The 18,159-nt window shown below is 39.4% G+C and overlaps 1 protein-coding gene across 1 annotated transcript; it reads right to left on the bottom strand.

Annotated features, from left to right (window-relative positions):
• Nucleotides 1-14,254: 14,254 nt before the first annotated feature.
• Nucleotides 14,255-17,881, bottom strand: LOC132281353 (E3 ubiquitin ligase PQT3-like). Its single transcript, XM_059783067.1, has 10 exons — nucleotides 17,807-17,881; nucleotides 17,459-17,691; nucleotides 17,271-17,344; nucleotides 16,927-16,986; nucleotides 16,668-16,824; nucleotides 16,430-16,578; nucleotides 15,583-16,047; nucleotides 15,289-15,330; nucleotides 14,877-15,123; nucleotides 14,255-14,421 (listed from the first exon to the last, which is right to left on the bottom strand). Exons 1-10 carry the CDS (start codon nucleotides 17,879-17,881, stop codon nucleotides 14,283-14,285), a joined length of 1,641 nt encoding a protein of 546 aa, XP_059639050.1. The 3' UTR covers nucleotides 14,255-14,282.
• Between the last annotated feature and the right edge of the window lie 278 nt (nucleotides 17,882-18,159).

Here is an 18,159-nt window from a genome sequence, read left to right as displayed (position 1 = left end):
AATGAAGATTTCGAATTGGAGAAAAACGATTTTCTACTTTACTCCAATTCATCTTCAAAACACCAATTCCGTAGTATTAAAATTTGAAATATTTTTATTCGTAATGAAAAGACAATTATATATCAGCGAACAACGAAACTACCCATGGAACTGTTGGCACCAAAACTTGGCAGCCACTTCAGCAGCGACGTGGACCAATGGGAAGCCGATAAGGGTTGAGCATGTCCAAGAATGGATCGGCCAGTTTGAAGATATTAGGAGCAAATATAGAAAGATATATTTCAGCCATCTAATGATATGGCAGTTGCTGAAATATAGCAACTCACATTTGACTTTTTTCAAAATGGGATGTTAACAGAAAAGGAAAAGGCTAGAGTTTGGATGAAACTCAATAACTAAATTCCTATAAAATAGAAAGTTTAGTTTGATGAAAGAAGGAAAGCTTTGAAGACATGGCGCTAAAGGATGGGCCACTTGGGATAGAACACGGCTGCCAAGTTTATAAAAGGAAGTTGCTAGAACTTAGCAACTTTTCAGCAACTTTCTAGCAACGTTTTAGCAATATCTCGGCAACTTACATGTGATTAAATCGAGGAAGGTTGTTTTTACAGAGATTTCCTACTGAAACAAAACAAGAAAGGAAGCAGAATAACGATAGGATTTGACTGAGTTCAAATTGTAAAGAAAAAAGAATCAAAGAAGGAGAGATTTTCTAGCAATAACTTAGGAAAATAAGTTGAGATAGAACTTCTATAAATAGAAGTATTGTATTCCTATTCCAATTCGTCCAGCACCACCACAAAACATGCATTTCAACTAAAAATGTTTTCAATTGACTCTACGTCATTTTTTCCTATCAATTTCTTTATTTCAATTTAATGGCAATTGATTAGATCATTGTCAACTATTTCAATTCAGCCATTTACTTTCTTTCAATTTCAATTATGCCAATTTTAATTACGCAATTTTAGTTAGGCTTTTAATTCAATGGCAATTGATTAAATTCTTGCCATTGAATCGTAGTGACAATTGATTAAATTCTTGTCATTACTTGGCTGATGGCAATTGATTAAATTCTTGCTATCACGTTTCAGTGGCGATCGATTAAATTCTTGCCATTGTGTTTGGCTGATGGCGATTGATTAAGTTCTCGCCATCACGTTCGGCCGGCGATCGATTAAGTTCTTGCCGCCTGTCTTCACTCGGCTTTTCTATCCATTCAAACATTCATCAGCCGTTACATTTCTTTAGACACTCTAAAAAAGTCCTTGCTACAAACAAGGCATAAAAGAACCTTGCTGGGAGTTCTTACTAGTCTCTCTCCCACACAATCGCCTGAGATTCAGCCATCGGAAAAAGGGATAGGCTGGTGTTCAATTACATATTTTGGGAATTTTGTACAAATACTCTGGCACGCCAGCGAAGAGTCCATCGACCGGCGTAGGAAACAAAAACCGCGCGAACACGTTTTGGCACGCCCGGTGGGACAACTACTAGAGTGTTATAAAAGAGGCAAATATGCCGCGGCCCACAAAAAATTCTAAGGCCGTGGCTACTGATGAAGATTTGAAGGAAGGCGATCAGCCAGTACAGGCTGAGAACTCTGCAGCAGGTCCTACTGATGAGTTAGCCGTACTTCAGGCACAGGTTAGCTCCTTGGTAGATGCAATGGGAAGGATGGGAGCACGCTACAACGACTTGCATGAAAATATGTCCCAACTCTCAGCCTTTATTTTGAACAAGCCGACTCAAGCTAGCAGCTCCAACAATCAGGAATCGGCTTCTCAGCCGAATCTATCCCAAGCTGCTCGGCCAGAGAGGGCCATTGAAACATCACAGCCATGGCCGCCAGTAGTGACACTCCAACCAGTTGCAACATCAAGTCAGCCGGTTCATACGCTACTCACCTGGGCAGAAAGCTATCCTCAGCCTACGTTGGCAGGTTCTAATCAGCCACCAGTAGTAGTTTCGCAGCCACAGGTAATTCTACCAAACCCTCCTCAGATGCCTTTGAACTCGGGGGGCAATCAGATCAGGTGGAGGCCACCGAACCCACTGTATACACATGTGCCGCCACAGGTAGGGCTCGGGGGGCAGAATATGGCTAATCAGCCACATGATTGGCCGAATTGCTATCAACCAGCGGCTAATCAGCCGCCAGTTTTTAATCAGGTACCACCAATATTAAATCAGCAACCTCAAGTCATGTTAGATAGAAGACAATTAGCTGATTTACTCACAGAAGAATATGGCCTGGAACTTAGAGGTGCCGGCCGACCAATTTATAGAACTCCTTATCCAGAGGTGGTAAACCAAGTTGAGTTCCCTAGAGGATATAAAGTCCCTGACTTTGTAACCTTTAGTGGAGAAGGGAATCAATCGACCGTGGAACACATTGGCCGATTCACGGTTCAATGTGGAGAGGCCAGTGTTAGCCCGTGGTTGAAATTGAGACTTTTTCCTAACTCTTTGACAGGGGCAGCTTTTTCATGGTATATTCGTTTACCTCCTAACTCTGTTTTTAATTGGCCACAGATGGAGGAATTATTCCACAATCAGTTCTACCGTACGGAGACAGAACCTACTCTGGCCGATTTATCCAGGCTAAGTCAATTGCCTAGTGAATCGGTCGAGACATTCATTGCAAGATTCAGGAGAGCAAGATTAAGATGTCGTGTACCTCTTCCAGAATAGGAGTACATTCGTTTGGCTTTGAACGGCCTTGATTTTGAACTTCGGAAGAGGTTTGAAGGAGTTCCATTTCGTGACATGTATGACCTGGCCGAGAAAGCTACCAGGTATGAATTGGTTCTCAAAGAGGAGAAAGAACGAAAAAATTCCTCTAAAGGTACGTACTATAGGGACCCCAACTATGAAGTTTATTCAACTGATATGGTTGAAGAGGAAGATTTTGAAGCTAATTTGGCCGAAGTTATTCTAAAGAAACCTTATGTATGTGACGCTTTAACAAAACCAAATGTATCCACCAGTGGTACTCAGCCATCGACTACATCGGCCAGGAAGGGTACGGCTGATACTGGTAAGGTTTATACGTTTAATCTGGCCAAAACAGAACAAATTTTTGATCATTTGTTGGCCGACAAACAAATCGTTTTGCCAAAAGGACACAATATACCATCGACCAATGATTTAAAAGGAAGAGAGTTCTGCAAATTTCATAATTCATGGAATCATACTACTAACAATTGTTATGTATTTAGAAATGTATTGCAGAAATCTATCGATGAAGGTGTATTGAAATTCCCTGAAAAGAAGCCAGATGTAATGGGGGTCGATGGCGATCCATTTCCTAATATTGTCAGTACCAATGTAATCAGCCTGGCAACTGAAAAAGCCGCTGATAATGGTAGACAGGAAAGATTACCAAAAGTTCTTGGTAGTTCATCGGCCAGTAATGATGAGCAGAAAGTTAAGGACTTGGAAACTCAGTTAAGAGAAGCTCAAATTGCCCTCATCAACCATGGTTGTTGTCCAAATTGCAAAGGCCGAAGGAATGACTCAGACAAGAGGGGCTATTTCCAATCAACCAGAAAGCGCAGTGTCCATGAAAGGTTAGGCCATCAGCCTAGACAGAATCACGAAGAAATCAATCGATCAATATTTAGAGAAAATGGGCCGAGGGCAGTGAGAATCATTCGGTCATCGGTGGCCGATAGAGTCTTGCCAGAACAACATTTTTATCCTAGCTTCAAAAGGAAACCAACAATTCAGTCAGAAATATGGGTTCAAAAAGGAGAAGAATCTAGTCGTGTAAGAACGGTTAGACCTCCTTTGGTTGACCATGGCAGATGGACTCGAGTAAGTCACCCAAAGTTTCCTAAGCAGCCTCCTACACGTACCCAAAAAAGGAGGATGCAAAGGAAAAATGCAGAACTCAAAAGGAAAGAAGACAAGATCGACCATGATCAACTAGAAAGAAAAAATGAACCAGTGGTGGCTGAAGACATGGAGGTCGCTACATCATTTGAGAATAAGGCATGCTTTTATGAAGAAAAAGATGATCAGCCCGACCAGGATCCAAAGCATGCGGCCAAGTACAGAATTCGTTTTGGTTCTCTCCCGGATAAGGTAAATTGTAACATGGTATTTGTTTTGCCTTTTGTGTTTGAAGCAAGGATAGAACCAACGGTGAACAGGGATGTTGAGTCAGCCAAGCAGGAGGAAAAGGCTGAATCTTCAGAAATTAAGAACGATTCGACAAGTTCATCGGCCGGGATAGGATTGATCTCTCAGCATCAGCCATCTAAGGCCGATAAAATCATTTTTGAAAAACCACCTTTGTCCATGACACAGCAGTTGAGGCCGTTGTATGTTAAAGTATGGGCTGAGGGTCAGCCAATCAATAGGGTTTTGGTTGACAATGGTTCGGTGGTGAATGTCATTCCATCAACTACTTTGAAGAAATTGGGTAAAACCATGGATGATGTAGTTCCAACCGACGTGGCCATCAGTGGTTTTAATGGAGGATCTAGTAACACCAAAGGTATTCTACCTTTGGAAATTACTATTGGCGGTAAGACATCCTTTACGGCTTTCTTTATCATTGATTCAACCGCGGCCTACAATCTCCTTTTAGGCCGAGATTGGATTCATCCTAACATGTGCATCCCATCAAACTTGCATCAAATGTTGATTTTTTGGGACGGAAATGAGGTAAAAATTGTTGAGGCCGATAACAAACCCTTTATAGCTAGGGTGTATTCGGCTGAGGCTGCACTTTATGATGAAACTGTTGTACCTATCAAATTTGTTGGCATTAACAGGATGGGACGACCAGCAGCGGCAACAATGAAGAAGAATTTAATTAATGCTGATATTAAAGAATTATTGTCAGAAGCAGCTCGGCCGAAAATTGATATTTTCAGGTCGACCATCAAGGACATTGAAGATGTTTCTGATGGATCACAAAACCAATGAAGAAAAAAAGCGGCAAGCTTTCAGGGCCGCTTGCATAAGACTGAAAGCATATCTGGCTGAGAAGAGACTGGCCAGAGAAGAACAGATATATGAAGAGGTATCGGCCAGCACGGCCGATATAATTGAAGAAGGTTTCGAAAAACTGGATGCAATCCAACTTGAAGATTTGGAGTCAGCCCCTTCCAGGATGGAAGATAATAAAGCAGAGGTGCAAGATCCTTTATTGGAAATAAATGTTGGTACCAAAAAAGATAATCGGCCATTATTTGTTAGTGCTTTGCTTGAGCCTAAATTCCAGGCCGATTTGATTAAATTATTAAATGAATATAAGGATTGCTTTGCTTGGAGTTATGAAGAGATGCCTGGCCTGTCTAGAAAATTGGTAGAACATAGGTTACCGATTAAGAAAGATTTTCAGTCATATAAACAACCACCAAGAAGGATGTCTTCGGAAGTAATGCTCCAAAATAAAGAAGAAATTGAGAGACTTCTTAAGGCAGGATTTATTCGAACAGTTAGGTATGTTGAATGGTTGTCTAATGTTGTTCCTGTAATGAAGAAGAATGGCAAACTTAGAGTTTGTGTGGATTTTCGCAATTTAAATAATGCCACTCCAAAAGATGAATATGCAATGCCTGTGGCCGATCAACTTATTGATTCGGCCGCTAAGCATGAAATATTGTCTTTTATGGACGGCCATTCAGGTTATAATCAAATCTATTTAGCCGAGGAGGATGTTTATAAAACGGCTTTTAGATGTCCTGGGTCAATTGGTACTTTTGAGTGGATTGTGATGCCATTTGGCCTAAAAAATGCCGGGGTTACTTATCAAAGGGCAATGAATTCTATCTTTCATGATATGATTGGCCGATTCATAGAAATTTATATAGATGATGTAGTTGTGAAATCATCGGCCAAGAGACAGCATTTGGACCACTTGAAAAGGGCCTTTGAAAGGATGAGGATTCACAAATTGAAAATGAACCCATTGAAGTGTGCATTTGGAGTTTCAGCCGGGAATTTCTTGGGGTTCTTGGTACACAAACGAGGTATTGAAGTTGATCAGAACAAGGTCAAAGCTATTATAAATGCTAGGGCCCCAGCCAACAAAAAACAAGTGCAAAGGTTCCTCGGCCAGGTAGGTTTTCTTAGAAGATTTATTTCTAACCATGCTGGCCGAGTGCATGTCTTTTCGACTTTAGTGAAATTAAAGTCACATGAGAAATTTCATTGGGACGAATCCCATCAGAAGGCCTTTGACAAAATAAAAGAGTATTTGGCAAACCCCCCGGTTGTAATGCCTCCAAGAAAGAAGTGGCCGTTAAAGCTTTATTTATCGGCCGCAGAAGAATCAATTGGTAGTATGCTCGCACAAGACAATGAACATGGAAAGGAGCAGGCTGTCTACTACTTGAGTAGAGTACTAACTGATGTAGAATGCAGATATTCCTCAATTGAGAAGCTTTATTTATCTTTGTACTATTCAGCCATGAAGTTGAGAGTATACATGCGGCCTGTTGATGTTTACATTCTTTGTCAGACTAACGTGATCAAGTATATGCTATCAAGGCCATTGATTACTGGCCGAATAGGTAAGTGGGCTTTGGCTTTGATGGAATTCAATTTTATCTACGTCTCACAAAAATCAGTAAAAGGAAGGGTTCTGGCTGATTTTTTGGCCGATCATCCTTCAACTGATATTGATCCATGGGTTTATGATGAATTGGAGTCATCAGCTATATTCTTGACTCCTTGGATCTTGATGTTTGATGGATCAAGCACGGCTGATGGAGCAGGAGCAGGTATTGTTATTATTTCGCCAGCTGGCAGAAAGGCTTCATTCTCTTTCTTTTTAGATTTTAAATGTTCAAATAACCAGGCCGAATATGAAGCACTTATAATCGGCCTGGAGATTTTAATTGAAATGGCTGTTAGAGATGTAAAGATTTTGGGAGATTCAAACTTAGTCCTTAGCCAAATTTCTGAAGATTTTAAGTGCCTAAGTTGGCAATTAAGGCCGTTTCATTCTCTGGCCACTTCATTAATCAATCAATTTGATAATGTTCAACTTAAGTTCTGGCCGAGAGGGCAGAATAAGGAGGCCAACAGCATGGCTCAAGCAGCCTCTGGAATAAGAGTACCCGCCGGAATAGAAGATCAGTTGATAAAGATAACACGAAGATCTTTGCCATCGGCTGAATTGAGAAATACTATGTTTGATACTTGGACAATTGATGTAGAAGATTTGGCCGACGATGACTGGAGGATACCATTTATAATGTTCCTTCGAAATCCAAACATCAAGGCTGATAGAAGTATTAAAAGAAAAGCGATCAACTTTGTGCTTCTAGATGGGGATCTATACAGAAAAGGGTTAGAAGATGGGCTCTTACTACAATGCATAAGCAAGGAGGAATCACTTCAGGTTATGGTCGAGGTACATGAGGGCAGCTGTGGGGCTCACCAAGCTGGGATTAAAATGAGATGGCTGATTCGCAGATATGGATATTATTGGCCGAGAATGAGGAAAGATTGCATAGATTACTCAAAAGGTTGTCAAGCTTGTCAAAGACACGGGCCGATTCAGAATGTACCAGCAAAAGAATTACAGCCAATAATCAAACTTTGGCCATTCAGAGGTTGGGACCTTGACCTTATTGGTAAAATTAATCCACCATCAAGCGAAGGCCATCACTGGGTGATTGTTGCCATAGATTATTTTACTAAATGGGTTGAGGCCAAGGCTTGCAAAGCGGTTGATCAGCAAACAGTGATTAATTTCATGGAGCAAAACATCATCCACAGATTTGGGATTCCAGAAACACTTGTTTCAGACAATGCAACAGTATTTAGAGCAACTGATGTACTACAATTCGGCCACAACATGAATATTCATATGTCAGCCTCTACGCCATACTATGCTCAAGCAAATGGCCAGGCCGAATCTTCAAACAAAATTCTAATTGAGATCATTGAAAAAATTATCAAAGATAAGCCAAGAAGGTGGCATGAGACTTTGTCTGAAGCTTTATGGGCCTATAGGAACTCAAAAAGAACAGACACAGGAGTTACACCATACATGTTAACTTATGGTCATGATGCTGTTCTGCCTATGGAGATGAAGGTTAAATCAGCCAGAGTTGCTTTTCAAAATAATCTAACTCCAGCTGATTATACTCAAGCAATGTTGGTAGAATTGGAAGATTTGGATAAATTTAGAAGGGATGCCTTGGATCATATCATAGCTCACAAGAAGAAAGTGATGAGGATCTACAACAAGAGGGTAAAACCTAAGTCTTTTGCTGAAGAAGATTTGGTTTGGAAAGTTGTTTTGCCAGTGGGTAAAGTCAATAGGAAATATGGGAAGTGGTCCCAAAAATGGGAAGGGCCATACTTGGTCCATCAAGTCTTAAGTGGAGGAGCATATAGGCTGAAGTATTTCAGTGGTCGATTACATGACTATCCCATTAATGGCAAGTACCTTAAGAGGTACGTACCGACAATCTTTGAAAGGGAAAATTAGTGTTAGCCAGTACTTATGGCTGACCATGTGTACCTTTATGTAATAAAAATCGGCCTATTTTTCTAGGCTGATTTGGCTATTTTAATAAATTTTTTCTCGCTAAAATGTTGATGCTTGTTTGGAGTAACAAAAGAGGCCATTTATTCATTGAAGTGTAAAAGATTACATCATTTAAAGATCATACACTAAGATGGCCACAAAAGGAAGCTAATATAAAAAAAAAAATTCATATGTTTGCAAATTTTTCCTTGAAATCGGCCCAAATAACTAAGGACTGATTGAAGGCCACCATGGCCTGCCTCTTTGACTCTTCCAATTGAGGTAATTCTCCACGAAGATTTGCATGCTCGTGAGCAAGGTCTTGAGCTTCAAACTGCAATGTGGCAGCTTCAGCAGACAAGATGGCCTTACGAGCATGGATCTGGTCGATCTCTTTCTGAAGGACATGTTCTCTTTCCTCAAGGCCGATGAACTCTGTATTCACTCTTTCAAAGGAGGAAGCTTGAATTAACAATTGGTTAGCAAGGGTATCCTTCCTATTTTTACTCTTGTTGAATTGGTTGATTGCTTCATTGGCTTGGAAAATATCATCGGTCAGAGTTGGTAGCTGGCCTTTAAAGGTAGCAATAGTGGCTTGAAGATCAACCGGAAAGTCTGGGTACTGGCTGAGTGTAGAAAGCACTGCTGTGAGTTCACTTTCAAAATTAGGAAGATCAGCAGCATCTCTTTTTAAGATCTCAAGTAAAGATTTTTTGGTCTCTTCTAAGGATTGTATAGGGATATTGGTTGAAGTGACTGGGGTGGCTCCAGAAGATTCACTTTCTTTCTCTTCGGTCACTGAAGCCACCACATCCTTAAAAAAATTGCTCAAAGCCAATAGGGATGAAGCAGGAACTTTTTGTGGAGGAAGTAAAGGAATAATTTGAGTTTTCTCATACACAACCTGACAAAATGAGGAAAGATTAGATCTTAAGTTTTTTTTTTTTTGGGACATGAGATAGTCAATACCTTAGATGATTCGGCTATGTCTGTCACTAAGAGTGGCTGATGACTGGTTTCTGGAGGAGGAAATTCTGGCTGAACCGCTGTGCTATCTCCCTGGGATGAAGTTTTAGCAGGAGTGACTTGAACATTGAAGGGCACCTCAATGGGATCATGAAAATCCTTCAGAGGGCTGAAATTTCTAACTGGGCTATAGACCAAGTCAAGAAGAGGAGATTGCTGCAAAAGAGAAGAAATTAAGGATCATATTAATTGAAAAGTTTGGAAATTTCAAGTACAGTTATCTTTACCTCTTTTTCATCTGAGGAATGATCAGAAGGAGTGTCAGTCACATTAATTACGGGATCATCGGCCACGTCTTCTGTAGGATGAAGGCTTTCTAGATTTTCTTCCACTTCCTGTTTCTTACGTTTGCTCAATCTTGTTCTTTTTAAAGTGCCATGAGCAGTTGATTTCTTTCTTTTCCCCTGGAGATGGAAGCTTTATTAAAGTTTGTTTCGGCCAATAATAGTTGTGGCCGAGAATTAGAAGTCAATATCGGCCAAGAATTTTAATAATTGGGCCGATTTGATTGTCTTCGTATGTTAATAGATAAAAACTTTTACCTTTGGAGGAACTGGAGGAACATTAGGGATGATGATTGATTCAGTTGTTGTAGGCTGAGGAGGTTGGCTTGAGGAAATTTCATCATCTTGGGGCTCAACGTTTTCTAGATTAGGCGAGGCTGATAAAGTTCCACTGTCTGAATCTGCAAAAAAAAAAAAAAGGGGGGGGGGGGGGGGGGGGTAAGAGAAATTCAATTAAAAGTTTATATATATATATATATATATATATATATATATATATATATATATACAAGTAAAGGAAAATTGTACCCTTGAGGAGGCTGACAGTGGCTTTGGCCTTGGCTTTTCTCTCTTTATTGGTCCTTGTTGGAGCATCTATTGGCTGAGAGAAAGGGAGTTTCTTGGCCGTTTGTTTTTTATCTTTGGGAGGATCTTTTTGAGGCATCTTCTTTAGGGTAACGGCCCAGGAAATTACGAATGCCCCTTCAAAGGCCACAGATATGAACTTAAAAGATTCCAATATTTTAACAACAAGGGACTGGCTATCAGCCGTCCTTGTAGAAGTAATGTAAGAAGACCACCATTGATCAAAACTAGAATCTGAGGCTGGGTTTTTGATGAAGGGTTGGAATTGGAACCCGGCTTGCAGATTTGAGAACCGGGAGGACACGTTCTTTACATAGGAATCATCTGGAAATACCACACGCCTATGGAAGTTTTTGTTGAAAGAGAAATAAGGGGGCATGGGGATCATTTGAGTCAGACCAAATTGCCTAGCAAGTTGGTTTGGATTGTAGAACTCAACTCCAACTTTTGAGTTTACTGTGCCTAGAAGGCCAGTGTTGAAATGAAGGTCTCTTGGAAGTAAGAAACTAGCCCACATGGCCGAATGCTTATCAGCTGATTTTTTGGTAGACACTCCTTGAGGAGGAGTCAGCTATCGAGGAGCTTGTGAGCAATGAGAAAATGGAAGGAATTGGCTGATAGTCCTCTGTTCACAACCGGAGTAAAAGAAATTGAAGCAATCTCCAAACGAATGGGATTTAGGTACGGCTGATGCGTAACTTACAGAAAGTAATGGGTCGTTGGCCGAAGGCCTTACCATAGGTCCGAGTTCAGGAAAGTACACTTGAAGCCAAATTTGAAATAACCAGAGGGGACCACCATAGCGTCCGAAGTTGGAGGTAAGCAAGTCATAAATCCCTCTATATAAATGAGAAAGCACCAAGGGGGCAAGAGCAAGGTGTTTACCTCTTGAAAGAGCAACGGCCACATGAATGAAATCTTTTGTGACTTGAAAGGCCGGTACGCATAGAAGAAACTTGTTCAGCCACGCCAACAAGAAGGCAATATGCTCAGCATCATTCACAGGGACGCGAGGATCCATGGTGGAAGTTAAGTATTTGCCATAAGAGGATTCAGATGACTTGGTTCCAGTTTGCTTTGAAGGGAAGATAAAAGGAGAATCCTCTTCTACCAATAAGGTACTTACATCAATCCCAAAGGGTTTGAGGCCGGTTAGATAGCACACGTCTTGAATGGTTGGAGCCATCATGCCACACTTCAAGTGTAAGGAGTTGGTGGTGGTCGACCAATTAAACATGGCTGCTATCATCAAGGCCCTGTCTTGGGCGATGTTAGTTTTACTTAGCTGAATGGCATCATATATGCCACAATCCTTCCATACTTCTCCCTTTACAGCTCCAACCCGGTCGACCCAATTGATCCAAGCATCATTTGGAATATGCCATGTTCTAAAATGAAAGTGTGGCAAACTGCCATTTTCATTAGGAGGGAAGGTTTGAAGGAATGGAAGAACGTCGGCCGAAGGATAGAAAGTTGAGATTGATGAAGGAGCTTCGTCGAGGAAAGCAGGACCTAAGCCTTTGAAGTCAGTACGAAGATCGATAAGGGTATTGAGACAGTATTTGTAAGGAGATAGAGTTTTTAGGGATTTTTCTATGATGTTGCCATGGGTTGAAGGATCGGAAGGTTGAGGGATAGAGGTGGAATCAGTTGATTTAGTTTTCTTAGGAGCCATAGAAGACTTCAGGAATGATTTTGCCGAGAAAGAAGTTTCAGAGATAGAAAGTTTAAGGGAAGAAGAATGATTTTAGGGATTAGAGGACATCAAGCTAAATACTTGTTGGATGTAATAGCGGATTAGTGTAGTCGCCGCTTTAATTGGGAAAGATAACCATTAAAGCAGGTGGTTGGGAAAAGGATTTATTACTAAAATTTGAATTACAATTTTAGGCCGATTCAAATTCCAAACGCTTCGTATCATAAGTGATAAAGCCTTTGAAATTCAGGGGGCATTTGTTGGCACCAAAACTTAGCAACCACTTCAGCAGCGACGTGGACCAATGGGAAGCCGATAAGGGTTGAGCATGTCCAAGAATGGATCGGCCAGTTTGAAGATATTAGGAGCAAATATAGAAAGATATATTTCAGCCACCTAATGATATGGCAGTTGCTGAAATATAGCAACTCACATTTGACTTTTTTCAAAATGGGATGTTAACAGAAAAGGAAAAGGCTAGAGTTTGGATGAAACTCAATAACTAAATTCCTATAAAATAGGAAGTTTAGTTTGATGAAAGAAGGAAAGCTTTGAAGACATGGCGCTAAAGGATGGGCCACTTGGGATAGAACACGGCTGCCAAGTTTATAAAAGGAAGTTGCTAGAACTTAGCAACTTTTCAGCAACTTTCTAGCAACGTTTTAGCAATATCTCGGCAACTTACATGTGATTAAATCGAGGAAGGTTGTTTTTACAGAGATTTCCTACTGAAACAAAACAAGAAAGGAAGCAGAATAACGATAGGATTTGACTGAGTTCAAATTGTAAAGAAAAAAGAATCAAAGAAGGAGAGATTTTCTAGCAATAACTTAGGAAAATAAGTTGAGATAGAACTTCTATAAATAGAAGTATTGTATTCATATTCCAATTCGTCCAGTACCACCACAAAACATGCATTTCAACTAAAAATGTTTTCAATTGACTCTACGTCATTTTTTCCTATCAATTTCTTTATTTCAATTTAATGGCAATTGATTAGATCATTGTCAACTATTTCAATTCAGCCATTTACTTTCTTTCAATTTCAATTATGCCAATTTTAATTACGCAATTTTAGTTAGGCTTTTAATTCAATGGCAATTGATTAAATTCTTGCCATTGAATCGTAGTGACAATTGATTAAATTCTTGTCATTACTTGGCTGATGGCAATTGATTAAATTCTTGCTATCACGTTTCAGTGGCGATCGATTAAATTCTTGCCATTGTGTTTGGCTGATGGCGATTGATTAAGTTCTCGCCATCACATTCGGCCGGCGATCGATTAAGTTCTTGCCGCCTGTCTTCACTCGGTCATTCCATCCATTCAAACATTCATCAGCCGTTACATTTCTTTAGACACTCTAAAAAAGTCCTTGCTACAAACAAGGCATAAAAGAACCTTGCTGGGAGTTCTTACTAGTCTCTCTCCCACACAATCGCCTGAGAGTCAGCCATCGGAAAAAGGGATAGGCTGGTGTTCAATTACATATTTTGGGTATTTTGTACAAATACTCTGGCACGCCCGCGAAGAGTCCATCGACCGGCGTAGGAAACAAAAACCGCGCGAACAGGAACACATCAAATTGAAGAATTCAGGGCGATTTTCTTGGCCACACCCAGAGCATTTGTTTCTATTTTTTTTTTTTTTTTGTAATGCAACATTCTTAGACAATATTCTTGTATCCCAACGTATCTAATAGTCATTCCTTCACAACATAAAAATCTAAAAAGTAGAACATTATGAAGGAGAGAAAATAGGAAAGAATGGGAAGGAAAGAATCGAAGTAATTTGTGCAGTAACAGTTGCAATGGAGAGGCCGAAGTGGCATCAACAAACTGATTAAGTTGTGCAAACCTAATTGAGTTGTAAATTCTTGTATATTCAGCCCTACTTATACTCCATTTCTCTGCAGCTAAATTTGGAATAATAATAATAATAATAGTAAATTGCAAAAGAATTGAACTGGTTGTTATAAAATTCCAGGTTCTAAGCTCTTTTCATGGAGCATGAAGCCAGGAAAAAAAAATCAATACAATTTTAAATGTATATTGGAATATATCCAATCCCGAATTAGGAATGATACAATTTTCTTCTTCCATTTATTATGGAGAAGTAGGCAAGCATTCTAATGCCGAATTGTCTTTCGGTCAAATAGGTCCTGCCAATTATTGCTTCTAACCATGAACATTTATCTGCTCACAATACATGTATAAAGAGAAGAGAGGGAAATTTGAAAAACAAAAGGACATACAGGTTTTGATTTCAATGAGGGAACATCAGGATGGCTGCTCACTTCCCTACTGAATTCCCGATCTCTGGACAGATCCCTGAAGAAAGAAGATGGAATAGAATTTATAATCAAACAAGAGGAGTATAACAGTGATTCGCTTGTACAAAGCAAAAGATTTTTAAGTAACAAAAAACCTAAAACCATAAATAAGTAACAAGAAGCAAATGGAGCTGGAACTCATGAATAAGAACACTAAATCCACTTCTACAAAAACCTGAACTACACAGCCTTTCCAAAGTTCACGGTTTCGTGTTCCAATATATATATATATATATATATATATATATATATATATATATGTATATTTAGGCATGGTTTTTCCTTTTGCAACTAGACTTGTGTCAACTATAATAACCACCTTAAACCACAATTGACTTGGCAGTAATCATAGCATGCCACCAAGTACGGACAAAGCTTAGTGTTGTGTCCTACCACTTGGCCGACTATATGAAAGGGAAGGGAAGACAATCTTAAAAAAACCATGAAGCATACCTCTGAGGTGGGACAAAAGGCAACATATAACCATGTGCTCCAAATGAATTTGGAGGTAAGACACCCCAGAATGGAACATTGAAAGAACTAAACCCATAGCCCATAGAATCAAAAGCGCAAGAAGCAACACAGCCTTCCATTCCAGCTTGCATGCCAGTCCAGTATGAATTATAACAGGCGGAATGGTCAAACATCATATAGTTCTCGGCAGCAAGGTCTTGAGAGGTTCCCCACTGCATCTCTACAGCTGCAAGACATCAAAGACTTGAATGTTATGGCGTCCAATCACCGAGACCAGAAAACCTCACACCATTTGAACATATTATATTTTCCAAAAAAAAAAAAGACATTCAGAAAGAACCTAACTATTCATGTAGTCTCAAGAGGTATCGAAAAAAAATCACAAACGTACCGTTAAAAGGTAAGCAAGTTTTCTTCTTTTTCTTTTTATTCCCTGAAAAATGAAAGCAAGAAATAAGAAGTTGCATGTGAAAACAGGATTATTTCTTGTAAATGTCTCTTGTGCAAAGTCCAATTTGGCATGCAAGTACCACATCAGACTCCATATGGAAAAACGACATAAAACCAGGGAACAATATGCCTTGGAATTTTCAGTATCTAAGGAACAGATACTTAAAAAGCATTTTAAGACAAAGCCGGAATTTGCAATCAGCTATAAAGTATCACAAGTATCAAACAAGTTTACCTGCCTCACCAGAAACTGGCTTCTGATGCAATTCCTCGTCAGCCGATGGGGCGCTCCCCTTTGATCCTGATTCCCTCACAGTAATAGATTCAGGCATGGCTTTAGAAACATCTGTGACTCTTACAGCCCTCACTTCCTCCAAAATTTGCTGCGATACACTAACAGTTGTACTCTTCTCTGCAGTTTCCTTAATATTTGGAGTTTCCTCGTTTGGAGTCGGTGACACTTTCTCTCCCTTTGAGGCCGACAGCACAGGGGATGTAATCTTAGGCTGTGGACAGAATGCAGGCTTCATATCTGAAATACAACCTCGAGCACTGCCTGAATTTTCTGTACTGCTGTTATTGGATTCCAAAATACGGTTGATAGTAACCCCGATTGTTTTGTTGGGCAAAAGATCATCTGCAAGTATATTTGTGGCCCCACAAACACACGTTGATTTGGAAATGACGTGATCTCTTATACCTGAAGAGAAAAATCTAGTCATCAGAATTTGAATATCCGAACACTACAAATGTGCCAACTAACAGCAAAGATTTCAACAAATAAACACGTAAGGTAAAAAATCCTCATGGTAGTCAACCATGAATTCACTCAAAGAAGAAGAAGAAAAGAATGTAAGGCACCCACTAAGTTCTAATCAACTATAATGGATAAGAACACTCAAGGATCAAGCTCAAACATTTGCATTGCATACATACTTTTGAGAAAAACAAGAAACACCATAAAGGAACTGTAGACATGCCAATTTGCACGATCAGAACCCAAAGTATCATGTATGGAAAATATAATAGCATTAAATCTTGCATTTATCACAAGTTTTCCATAAAATAGTATTAAACCTTACATTTATCACAAAAGCTTTTGAAGCAACACTTGCTCGTCAACATAGCATCTTTCGTTACTTCTTTGCACAGTGGACAGTGAAGTTCTGGTGGAAGATTGACAATAGAACGAGAGGAAGGCAGCCCCTCAATTTCTTTTTCAAAAATAGCTCTGTACAAAATACAATGATTAAAAAAAAAAAAAAATTCTCAGCCAAAAGCGAGTCTCTTTATAACAATACAAATAAAACAAGGGATTACTCATTTGGCTTCAAAACAGCAACAGCACCACTTGGTAATGCATATGAACCATCTGGGGTTTCCATTAACATAGACCTTGGAATACCAGTAGGAGGTCTCACTCTTTTGATATCAAAATTATGATCACCATTGGTAGGGCAGTGCTGAATAAAATGTCCTGAATAAAACAAACAAAAAAAAAACATTTTTGTTGGACTTCCTAATATGGTATATTTTCACTACATAGTCAAATTCAAAACCAGAAAAAACATTTTCGTACCAGGCTCCTTGCATCTGTGACATATGTAGCCGTGAGGAGGTATTTTCCGCTCCAACAGTCCTTAAGAAGTAAAGCACAATTTTAGTATTGAATGCATAATTATTAACTAAAATATTTACATGAAAGTATAATAGCAAAGATTTATAACTAAACAAAAATCCTGGATTTGATTTAATGGCTATTCCATCAACACAACCAAAAAGAGAAACCACCTCGAGAAAATAAAAACACCAGTAGAACAGCAAAGGCAATAGAGAAGAACATTGAGAATCATCATGTTATACATATTACATCATAAATAGAAGATTTACATAAAGAGACATGTACAAGAAAATCACCAGAACTATGTCCACCCCTCATTCTTCTGGACATATCCCGTCCAAAACCTCTACCAGGACCAAACCCATTGGAAGCTTGACTGAAAAATCAGAAGAAATACAACAGGTAAGATTCTAAAGTAGACCATCAGCAACGACAAAAAACCTTTCATCACAATATTTGGTACAACAACAAAAGCAAGAAATTAACTCACTGCTGCCAATCCAAGGCAGGAGTATCAACTAAAGCCTTGATCTTTTTGTCCTCATCAGCATCACTAAGAGGGGGAGCATCCTGAAAAGGGTTTTTGCGCTGAACAAGCGGAAGAGGGGGAGCATCCTGAATTGGGTTGCTGCACTGAACAGGCGGAACTGGCAGGACCTCAGGAATAGTATATAAATCATCTCCAAAATCGTCTCCAAAATCGTACCATTCTGAATTGTCAGGCTACAAAAACCCACAACTGAATAAATTATTATTCACATACAACACAAGTAACACTGAATTCCATAAAACAAATACATTATCCATGCAGATAACCAATATAGCAACTTAGACTTACACATCTCATGACAGATGAATGAGTCCCTACAAAGTTACTCTTTATTGATGGAGCATCCTCAGATTTATTTTCCATCTTTGGCCTGTAGGACACAACACACATTCCAAAATCAGCCAAGCAATCACAATTTGTCTTAAAATGAATGGTCACAAGACATAGATGGGGCTTTTTTAGGCTTAAAGCACCACCAAGGGCGGATCCAGGATTTCTCAATGGGGTGGGCTAAATCAAAATCTATCAACCAAAATCAACCGTTGTATATTTCAATTTTAGTTAATTAACAACGTTTCTTTAGACAATTGACTGATTAAGGCATAGAAAATCCTATTTGGGTAATTAATAAAAAAATTACC

The sequence above is a fragment of the Cornus florida genome, unplaced genomic scaffold, assembly GCF_030987335.1.
Source record: "Cornus florida cultivar Cherokee Brave unplaced genomic scaffold, ASM3098733v1 CherokeeBrave_3.0.0_Hap2_Chr11, whole genome shotgun sequence".
NCBI classification, from domain to species: domain Eukaryota; kingdom Viridiplantae; phylum Streptophyta; class Magnoliopsida; order Cornales; family Cornaceae; genus Cornus; species Cornus florida.
The sequence above is the reverse complement of the archived record's forward strand: the minus strand, read 5'-3'. Positions and strand labels throughout refer to the sequence as shown.

What these genes read in the sequence shown, in the direction of transcription:
- LOC132281353 (XM_059783067.1), bottom strand. Translation starts at nt 17,881, where the DNA reads ATGGAAAATAAATCTGAGGATGCTCCATCAATAAAGAGTAACTTTGTA. An exon ending in GCCAGTTTCTGGTGAGGCAG is followed by an intron (nt 15,331 to 15,582) that starts GTAAACTTGTTT and finishes TTCATTTTTCAG; the next exon opens with GGAATAAAAAGAAAAAGAAG. An exon ending in CCTTTTGTCCCACCTCAGAG is followed by an intron (nt 14,422 to 14,876) that starts GTATGCTTCATG and finishes TTCTTTCTTCAG; the next exon opens with GGATCTGTCCAGAGATCGGG.